The sequence below is a fragment of the Solanum verrucosum genome, unplaced genomic scaffold, assembly GCF_900185275.1.
Source record: "Solanum verrucosum unplaced genomic scaffold, falcon-dt-bn FXZP01000131.1, whole genome shotgun sequence".
NCBI classification, from domain to species: domain Eukaryota; kingdom Viridiplantae; phylum Streptophyta; class Magnoliopsida; order Solanales; family Solanaceae; genus Solanum; species Solanum verrucosum.
The window spans coordinates 925,872-937,236 of NW_026020352.1; the positions used below are offsets into that span (position 1 = coordinate 925,872).

Sequence of the window (11,365 nt, forward strand, 5' to 3'; positions counted from 1 at the left end):
TTAAAAGAATCAATGTTTGCAATTTCACTAACTACTCTCACATAAGGTATCAAATTTATACATATAATTATTCTATAATTTCGTTTGGCTTTGGCTGTTCTTTTAAATTGTTCTGCTTTCACTTCTATGATTTTGTTTTTTAAAAATCTCAAATTTATTAGCTTTTTAGATCTTTGTAGTGGTGATTTTTTCTATAGTATAGTATCTAAATAAAATTGTGTCGTCCCCTTAATGTAGTATATACATTCTTACTTATAAATATCGTAATTTTTTGAGAAGTTGATGTGATGAAGAGTCTAATTACTGCTTTCTTTGGAGTAGTTTATTGTTAAATTATATGATTGCATGTTAATCGTAGATACAAAATTCTATTGCAAACATTCGAATTGAATCCCCAAACCACCTTTTTCACCGAAAGAAACAAATTTAACCAAGAAAAAACAGAATGCCCAATGGTATTTTAATAACAAAATGATGTGAGTTCTCTGGCCATAAATATAGTTTGTAGAGGGTAGATGTCATGCCTACAGTTTCTAATTCATGTCTGCTTACTCCCTCACTTAAAGAAACGTTTCATAATGAGTTGTGAGTCCAACTTTGACCTATGTCAACTTGTCAAGTGTTGCTCCCAATTGCACACGCAAGTGTAGGTGGTCGCACAAGTAATAGAGTGGCTCTTAAAAGAATCAGATTATCGAACCCAAAGGACTTACCAATTAACTATTTACTAAATTATACTAGTCTAACTATTTAATTAAGAGTGCTAAAAGAGTTTGATTTTTTATTTACAAAGAAAAGAATAAGATTACTTACAGTGATTGGAAAAATTCCAGGGCTACACATGCAATGAATCTCATGTATCATATTTTTGGCTTAGAACTAATTTTAGTTGTCAAGTTACTGGTTTATAAGGTTAATTATATGAGTCGGGCTACACACCTCTCGTCGCTTACTCCAGTTAGCTATCTAACTACATCATTGAGCGGGGATACATAGACTAACTGGCGAGCATTTATATTTCATCCTATTTCGTAACCAAGCAAGTTGTTTGTCCGGGCGTCACTCCTGAAAACTAATCACCTCAATCAAATAGGTCGATCGAGCTCTCTATATTCTCTGGTCTATCTAACCCCTCCTCTCTCGATTGCAGGATTAAACAATAGATTTATCTTATGGTACGCAAGCATAAAATACTAAAACAAGAATGTAGAAGTAACTTATAATGAAAACCAAAAATTAATTCATAAACCATAAATATTCAACATTCGATTCATAGCTACAACCCAAAACAAGAGTGTTTAGCCACTAATCTCTAGGAAAAGAAAGAAAAAGAAAAGAACCCTAAAAAGTATTGACAACTTTTTCTTGCAAAGTACCTCCTAATTGATCTCCTAATGTCCTCCAATAATTATTTATCTGAACTATTTATAGATATAGAAAACTCTAAATAAAATAATTGAGTCCAAACAAATTAGGAATCCGAAACCAAACGAAATTCAACTTCCGAACAGTGGTTCCCCACCTAAACTCTTTGCTCCTTTCAGAATCTGCCACGTGGCAGCAGTCTTGCAATTCAATTTGAATTATGCTGATCTTTTCAATATATATAAATATTAAAATAATATTCAATTTAATCTATTAAGCTGTCTGATTGATTTTCTTTTTCAACCTTTCATAATTAATTTGTTTTAGCTCCAAGATTCTTCAATTTTATCTCAATTTACTCCTATAAATAAAATACACTATTAAGAACAATTCATAAAATTAATGCTTAAAAAGGGAAAATATAAATAATAAATGTGAGGCAGATAATGATAAGAAAATATATTTTTGGCCTCATATCAACACCCCACATTTAAACTTTTGCTCGTCCTCGAGCAAACATTAAAGTACATCTCAAATAAATCAAAATAAAAATGTCATTACTTTGGTTAATACAAATAATTAGGCCATATATCAATTTCAAAACATCTAGTACAATTCTCAATCCTTCTGCAACACATCCGAATAAACAACAAACTTCTAACATCAAAGAAGGACTTCAAACTCATCAAATTTAAGCTTGCTCACCTACTATCATCAAAGAAAGCTAATAAAATCACATATCTATCATGAAACAAGTACCCTCACAAGAATAAATAGTCCACACACTCAATTCAAAAGATTGAATATAAATTAAGGACTTCATAACAAGAACAACTCTCACACTCACAAATTAAATTCACATGTATACACAAAGAACCATAGGCTTGCCCATTATGTACATCTCCACGAATTAAGCATGCTATAATAGCATCAAATAGGACTTTAACGGGTTGTAATGTAGGCTAGGGGATAGGTAGGAAAACTATATAATAGTGACTTACACTTCCTTAAGCAGTTTGCACTTTAAGACTTCATCACCCATTATTTTCTTCTCTTTATTTTCAACCCCTTCTTCAACAATTATTTCACAAGTAATTCTCATCATCTCAAGAATGCTTCAATCATTTTTATTTTTTTGAAGTTTTACTTCATAATAGTCACCCTCAACTTACGTATTTTACATGCGTTAAGGTACACGATGTCCTAGGAAGGACCAAAGTCATCATCAAGGTAACTTTTTTTTTATGTCACATTCTTTCAAAGAGGGCTTTTTAAGAACTTTGTAGCTATCATTGATTACCTTTTCACTCAACCATCCCTTTTTCTCAGAATTGATAATTAGAATAAGTCTATGTTATAATGATCAAGGAAGCAAGGTGCAAAAATTAGGGATTCAACAAAATTAGTTAGGGCGGAATATGGCTACCAACAAAAGGCTACAGGCTCAAAAGGGCTAACTAGTGATAAAATATCTGAAAAGGCTAAAATTTACTAGACAAATGAAAGAAAGTCTATGTCACGCCCCAAGCTACCCCCGAGACGCGGACAAGGGACCTAGGACCACAAGTGATCCCAAGCTAACCCTGCTGGCATGATCATGAGCATACTAAAGATAATAAACTGATGCGGAAGCTAATTCATAATTAAATCTGAAAAGATGGGGAATACCCATATACTATAACTGAATATATCAAATCTGAGAGTTTAATACAAAAGAAATATCAAACTCAAAACACTAAGCTGAATCTAACTATGTCTGAAATAAGCCTCTAAACTGACTAGAAATGTTGGGACATGCCCCAACTAGATCTAGTAAAACTGAAACTAAAGACTAAAACACTGAAAAGAAACTCATGACTATTGTCCCCGAAGAATGAGGACTCACCAACTGATTCTGCTGAACTGAAGATCGGGAATCGATCTAAGCGTGATCTGGATACGGAGAACCTGAACCTACATCACGAGAAGATGTAGCGCACGTATGCGTCAGTACTTGAAAGGAACTGAGCATGCAGGATGAAGTAAAGCTGAAATAACATATAACTGAACAAAGCATACTGAGCAATGATATAATCTGAACATGATATAGATACTGAAATACTGAATACTGAGCTAACTGAATGCAATGACCAAATTTATAACATGTTGAGACTGAATACTGACTGTACTGAAATATGGTCAATGCAATAGAGTCTGACTGAACTGTGGGAGCTACTAATAACCGACATAAAACCACATGAGCTAAATGTGGAGTCCGATGTATACGCCCCATCGAGAAGACCCAATATACCCTGCCAGAGGTCTAAAGGCATGCTGGTGTGATCACTAAACTGATGTTGCCCACATAGGGGACTTACACCTACGTGGCTCGTAGTTCTGGGACTATATGGGTACGCTGAAACCCTAGTCCAACTCGGTATTATGCTACTCCCAATAGATTAAATGGTTAACACATTATGACTGAGTTTTCTGTAAATACTGGAAAGCTCGAACTGAACATGCAAACTGAGAATGCAACAATTAATCTGATAATGATGCATTCATAAACTGAGGCATGTAAAACTGAATACTGAAATATCTGACCTAGCATGTGTAATTCAAGAACTAAAGAAATAGATAGCTAGGGTTCTGAAATTCATGCGATAAACTGAGCAATAACATGATAATCTGATTTGGAACATTTAAATAACTAATTCATGATGATCTGCTATAATTCTAGAAACCCTAGGTCTGTTCATAATCATGGAATCAAGAATCTGACTGAATTCTAGGGACCTAATGGGCGAAAGGAACCCACTAGTGAAATCCCACATACCTGACGATGAATTCCACGGAGAAATCTTTCGATTTCGGGGTTGGAACTGATGGAACCTTGTTGCGTTCTTGAACTAGGGTTCTTGACCTCTTTTCTCCTTTTTGCGTTCTAATTCTTCTAAGTTTGATTAATGATTTGACTTAGGTAAGTTCTAGTTATGTTTCTAGGCTTAAACTAATTAAAACCTCATGATTTAGGGTCTAAACGACGTACCTTAGGGGTTAAACGAAATAGGAAAAGACCAAAAGACCCTTAAATTAGCTGCTGTCGGAGTGACTGACGGACCTGACTGACGGTCCGTCAATCAATCGACGGTCCGTCGATTGGGTCCGTAGGTCGAGTCTGCCCGACAGGTCTTCACTAAAACAGGCATAACGTTTTACTCGGAGGTCGGAATTTAGCAAACTCGATGGCGTTGGAAAGATAATTCAATTATCTATCTAACCATAGGTCATGGGACACATAATTAATTTTGTACTAAAAGTTATGACCATCTGAAGTTGACCCATCAGAATTTTTAGCTAACTGGCTGCTAACCTTCGATCTACGGTCAGACCTACGGACCGTGGATCGAATGACGGTCCGTGCTGGTCAACCGTAGTTCGGGACTGAAGCTGGGCTTTTGGGGCATCGATCCACGGACACGAACTACGGTCCGTGACCTGACTTACGGACCGTAAGTCCGGCCGTGGGTCAACACTTAGCCAAATTTTCTGACTGAGTTCTGGGGAAGTTTTCTGTCACGAACCACGGACCTGCAGGACGGACCGTGAGTCCATCTACGGTCCGTGGATGGTGTCCGTGAGTGCCACCTGTAACACCAGAAATCTGAAATCTCTATTTTCAGATACGGGGTGTTACAGTCTATTATCATCTCCTAAACAAAACAACACTTTTTATTTCGCTTCAATAACATGCAGAGAAAGTTCTAGACTAGGATGCAAAACTTGGAATAAACAAATTCTCACCACACATGGAACAAGTATCAATCAAGATGGATCAATTCCACTTCTAAGAGAGACGGGATCATAACAAACTACAAAAATAAAATAATCTAAACACAAAGTCACAATCATGAGCTTAGGTGTCAAAGAGTCTGCATTTTTTTTTATTAATCAAGCATTTAAAAGAAAATACTATTAAAAAATTAGACCTAAATAGCAAGTATCACACCACTCAAAAGGGTCTTTTCTTTTCTCTCAAAAAAAATTAAAAGAAAATTTATTCCTAAGAAAATAAAAGACAATCGGTTCAAAGGGACTATCCTTAGGAAAAGAACCGAAAATAAAAGTCAAGGAACCCATCCTAAAAAAAATAAAAGACTCAATAAAACAATAAAAACTAGAAATTTATTCTTCCACCCCACACTTAAAAAAATGCTATGTCCCCAAAGCATCAAATAAAATTTAAAACAAGGGTTAGAAAAACTCCTTGAGGCCTTTAGGCCTAGCTAGTAGCATGTTCTCTTAATTTTCATCAAGGGTCGTCACCCCATTCTTAAGCTTAAACATGCTCCTTAGCTCCAAATTTTGGATACTCAGACTTCTCCAAAACCTGTAAAAACAACACAAAAAAATTACACTAAAAAAAAAAAGAAAGTTACACCGTAAATTGGGTTGCCTCCCAATAAGTGCCTAATTTAACGTCACGACACGACACAAGTAAGTTCACCTCTTTTCTTTCTACTTTGAACTTATGAATTGTACCCCTAACGTTACATCTATTTTTCTGCTCCTCTCAAGGGGTGGTGGTATAAAGATAAAAGAACCAAGTAATATATGTTGCATCTTGCACTTCTTGGCCCTTAGGTGAGGAATGTCGTTTAGTCTACGTGGACTAAAAAACTTTAAGATATAGGGGACTTATTCCTCATCTATACACTCATCCATTAGTTCAGAATTTACAGAAAAGTGTTTTGAATGAAATTCAAGTTGCCTCAACTCCAAAGCAGCATTTTTTTTACAACATTCTGTCACGCCCCGAGCTTACACCCTGGGCGGGACTAGCACTCGGAGACCATTGCTGGCCCCAAGGGAACCCTTGGCCTGGCTTTCTTAACTCAGCAGAAACCTAACTCAATAGAATAACCCAATGCAATGAAAGGTCATAAAACAACCCAACTGATAAAATCTGGCCAAAAAGGCAACTCGAGTCTCAAGATAGAATATTATATATATACATAGAAGAGAGACTCATTATTAACTAACTGACTATCTATGAAGCATCTATAACACTGAGATGGATGTTGGGACAGACCCCGCAACATCCTAATAAAGCAAAACTAAGAGAACAAAAATAACCGAGTCGTCCGGAATGCAAAGAGGCTCACCAGTGACTCTGGAGTGCTCAGTTGGATCAACGGCGTGCTGGATGTTGATCCTGGGTACCTGCATCTGCATCATCATAAGATGCAGGCCAACTGGCATCAGTACATTGAATGTACGAGTATGCGAGCTGGAAAGCTAAACAACAACTTAAGCTTGGAAGGAATACAAAGGAACTCTTACCTTGGCTCTGCTCGACTCATGAATAACCAAACTCAATATAAAGAAATAAGACACATGCAATATATATAAAGCTTGTAAAACAATGCAAACACCTTAGTTCATTAAGGATAAAACAATAACAAACTCAACTTTACTTATATAAAAGTAATATAACTTTAGTGGGAGATTCTTTAACCGACAACCACCACTATGAGCCCTAGTGATGATACAACGTTTTACCTCACGTTGCCCAAGGACCATCCTATACCTTGTCGTGATATAGGACCTTACTTAACTTAGTGGATCCACTAGCTTAATCTTACGTGATCATCTAAAAAGAATGACCCGTTAATTCCCATGTTTGGCTACATGGTTCTTATGGAGAGTTGAGTTAATATGAACTCGCATCCCCAATTTGGTGCTCAATAATACTCCCAAAATGCTTTATCTCATAAGTGTTTTAAACACATCTTTCTTTAGTTTGAGATAATTGCTCAAAATCTAGCCCAAAGGCTCACTTGGAGTCGATGTTCCCTTTTCTTGAAAACTAGCCCAAAGGCTCTTTTGGAATCATAGTTCCTTTCTTACTCAAATGTGAAAACATTTTAAAACTTCTTTGGGAAAACTTAGTTCCCTAATACTTTTGAGAAATGAACTCAACTCTATACTCTTTACTCAACTTGAAACTTGAGCATTTAAATGAAGTTAAAACGTTCAAGAAAGACTCTTGAAAAACTTTGAAGACTTGCTTTGACTTGCTTCTTAACTTCTAGACTTGACTCTAACTTCACTTGACTTTGATCCGAACTTTTCTCGAATTGGGTTATGAATGAAAGGGTAAAAATCTCATGGTTTATGTATGAGTTCGGGATGTGTAGATGTACCTTAGAGTGTTGAAAACAACTATAAAACATAGGTACATTATCAAGGAACATGTATGAAAAAGTGGGGAAGGAATGAGGAAGACTGGCGTCCTTGGCGCTCTGAGAGGCACGGGGCGCCAGCCCTCAAGTTTCAGAGGGCCCGCTAGGAGCCCTGCATGTATTTCGCATACCAGATACATGAGTGAGATAAGAGAGTGACAAGCAAGATGGGATGGAGGCGAGGGTGTGAGATTTGTATATGTATCTTAGATACATGCCAATATACTTGGATAAAGTGTATCTAGGTACGAAGATTCATAATATTATAACATAGTGTGTATTCAAATAATTTGATTATATACTAGTGAGATTATTGTAAATTACTCTTAAATAAAAAAAAAATTGGCCCATGGGCCGACCTCGGCCCAGCCCTGATCAAGCCTCAAGGGTCAATGACTTATATGAACTGAGCCTATAAGCCTTAATTTTAAATGGGCTTGAAAAATCTTATTCCAACCCTACCCCAATAACGGGTAGGGTTGGACCGTCCCCATGGAGCCCATTTTCATGGCTCTAATAATAAGGCCGACTGAAACACGTGGGTGCATGGTCCATACATCACTGTTTTTTTTTGACAAAAAAAAAAGGCTGGAGAAAGTTGGCGTATGTCGATTTTCGTCATCTTTACAAGTGTGCGTTTCGTGTTCTATTTTATCAACTAATATACTCAATAAATATAATATAAAAAATGTGGCTTTTACTTTCAACCTGCAGGCCAGGCCCACTTCCCAAGAAAACAATGTTATATATATTCATTCAAAACAAACTCCCCTTTCATCTTTCATTAATTCTCTTATATTGTTCTTATATACAAAAGATATATTGAAAAAAACTCCATTCAATTTCAATCCCATATTTTTTAATTGAAGAAAATGAGAAGAAAGTGTAATTTGGAACTCTCTCTTTCTCCTAGCAACTTCTTAATGTAAGTCTCTCTCATGTTTAATTACTCTCACAATTAATCTGTATTGATTAGTGATTAGTCCTTCTAATAATAAGGTATTGATTATATATTTGTTTTATATTTACTATTTACTATTAGGGAGGATCAACAATTAGAGAATGAGCAATCACAACAGCTAACAATATTTTACAATGGACAATTTGTTGTTTCTCATGTTACTCAGCTTCAGGTATATGTATTTCCAGTTTTTATTTTCTGATAACAATTAATAAATGACTTGTTTTGTTAATATATAATTGATTTCTAAATGCAGGCTAAAGCTATAATATATCGTGCAAGTAGAGAAATGGAGGAGAAAACAAATAAGATGTCTGAGCCTTCATCACCATTATTACAAACTCAAACTGGTCATTTCATGAATAAATCGCTACAAAGATTTCTACAAAAGAGAAAAAATAGAATTCAAACAACTTCGCCATACCATCACTAGTTGCTCCTACTGATGATATTAGCTCCATTGTTTGTACATATGTTTTGTATATATCCACTACTGTGGTTTGAGTCTATACGTTGAATTTATTCACTAGAAGCTGGAAAAAAAAAACTAGGAAGCATGAACAACAAGTACTTTTCTTTTTTGACTATATGTCAAAATCCGAAATCGAATAATAATGATGCATGCTTGTCGCCTCAAGCCTAAATCCAAACATGAGATGTGGAAGATAACAGTTTAAATAGACATAATTAATAAGAACAAGCGGAAATAGAGACTGAATAAAAGAAATGAGTAGCACCAACTTAACAGTAAAGTACCAATAACTCGGATATATGTCGACGGGCCACCCAAAATGATATCTTAAACTTATCAAAAAAGTCTTTTTGAACAATGAGTACTCAAGCGCAACAACCACATTCAAAGCCATCAAAAATTCCAAAGCTTACACCAAATCACAACACACCAAGCACATACTCGATCAGGTAATTTCTGTCACAGTCCAAACGTACTAACCTAGATTCCAGCTAACAGCCTCGGGCCCAACAATCAATATAACGAGTATAAAAGCCCAAAAGCACCATAACCAACCAATAATTCAATCCAAGCAAACACACGGTAACCTAAGTTTCATGACATCTTAAGCCATTTCTAAGGATACTATTCGATACAAAACACAAGGATCAACCTAAGCTAAGGTTTTTCGGTTAAACTACACTAAACAACCCAATAGATGGCTATAATTGACTAAGGATCAAATAATCCTAAGTAATCCCAAAATCCAACCTAATCATACATTACTACTCAAAATACAATTAATCTAATTAAGCCAAGTCTAAGAAAAGGAAGTCGTAACCTACCTCAAGGCCAAAAATCACACAAGAACAACGTCTACTCAGGCGTATTTCCCTTTCGAAGAGCCTCAAAATGATGTCAAGCTATCAAGAACAAAACAAGGAAATCAATACGGGACTAACGATACACATATCAATAATATAAAAAATGTACCAAAAATTGTATCAAAATTGACCCTCAAATGACGTTATAGAATTAGGAAACTAAAAATCATCATTACGTTCTCCTCGGAGTGAGGATCACATGCCCAAAAGATGGGTAAAAATGGAGTTCAAATCGGACCACAAATGGTCTAATACCTTATTTTAAAGATATAGAAATCAAGGAGTAAGAGGCAAAAATTGGAAATAAATTGCAAAAACGAAGCTAAAATCAAGTTTAGGAAGAGGGAGGGAAGAAATTTACATTTGAATCACTGAATTTGATCAAGAAATGAGTAAAATCGCCCTTGGATGAGCTCCACTCAATCAGGGTTCGTTCCTTGAAGAACTGAAGAAGAAAAGGGATTTAAATCCCCAACGATTTTCATAAAAGAGGCCATTTGGTCGCTTAAGTGATCATCGCTTAAGTCGTCAAAGGGTCGAAAAATGCGAACCCCGCCTAAGAAGCGCCTTTCTCTCAAGTCGCTCTATGGTCGCAAAATGGACCTCTTTTAAAGCAGTTGGCCAAGTACTTAAGCGACCCCGCCCACTGGTGCCCTTCACTTAAGTATTCCAAACTTGAAACGGGCCCTCAAAATTCATTTGGGGTCCAAACAACGCAAAATAAAAGTGCAAACCACTTCGAAAAGACATTTCAGACTCAATACAATCATGAAAAAACTAACAGAGGTCGTCTCATAAAATTAATGACCAAACTCAACACTTTATAAGGAAACACCAATAAAACACGAAAAGCCAAAAACTCATCCCAATACCCTTGAGAATCAAACCAAAGGTTGTTCTAGACCACACTCGATATTTCAGAGTTAACCATGCTAACAGAATCCCATTCCAAGCATGTGTTACCAAAAAAGTTGACCGAAGTCAAACTTTGGGAAAAACTAAAATCTTTGATGCAACTTGGGAAAGTTATCGCTTATGCTTCAAGAAAATTGAAGGTGCGTGAAAAGAATTATCCGACTCACGACTTGGAGTTAGCGGATATAGTATTTTCTTTAACAATTTGGAGACAATACTTGTATGGTATTCATGTGGATGTTTTCACTGACCACAAAAGTTTGAAATATGTATTCACTCAAAAGGATTTGAATCTTCGCCAAAGGAGGTGGCTTGAGTAGTTGAAGGACTACGACATGAGTGTTCTATATATATCATCTCGAAAAGGCAAATGTGGTGGCGGATGCTCTTAGTCGACTATCAATGTGAAGTGTTGCTCATGTTGAGGATGAAAAGAAAGAGTTAGTCTGTAATGTTCATAGGTTTGCCCAATTAGGCATTCGTTTGGTTGATTCTAGTGAAGGTGAGTAGTTGTATCATAATGGTTTGTAATCATATTTTGTATCGGATGTGAAGGCTAAGCAAG

The 11,365-nt window shown here is 36.1% G+C and overlaps 1 protein-coding gene across 1 annotated transcript; it reads left to right on the forward strand.

The window, feature by feature from the left end:
* Positions 1 to 8,461: 8,461 nt before the first annotated feature.
* On the forward strand, positions 8,462 to 8,983 carry LOC125837544 (protein TIFY 5A-like). Its single transcript, XM_049516643.1, has 3 exons — positions 8,462 to 8,514; positions 8,632 to 8,722; positions 8,807 to 8,983. The coding sequence occupies exons 1-3, from the start codon at positions 8,462 to 8,464 to the stop codon at positions 8,981 to 8,983; spliced, it is 321 nt and encodes a 106-aa protein (XP_049372600.1).
* The last annotated feature ends 2,382 nt before the right edge of the window (positions 8,984 to 11,365 follow it).

Coding starts and splice junctions, on each gene's coding strand:
- LOC125837544 (XM_049516643.1), top strand. CDS start 8,462: ATGAGAAGAAAGTGTAATTTGGAACTCTCTCTTTCTCCTAGCAACTTC. Junction 8,515..8,631: donor TCTCCTAGCAACTTCTTAAT/GTAAGTCTCTCT, acceptor ATTTACTATTAG/GGAGGATCAACAATTAGAGA. Junction 8,723..8,806: donor CTCATGTTACTCAGCTTCAG/GTATATGTATTT, acceptor TTCTAAATGCAG/GCTAAAGCTATAATATATCG.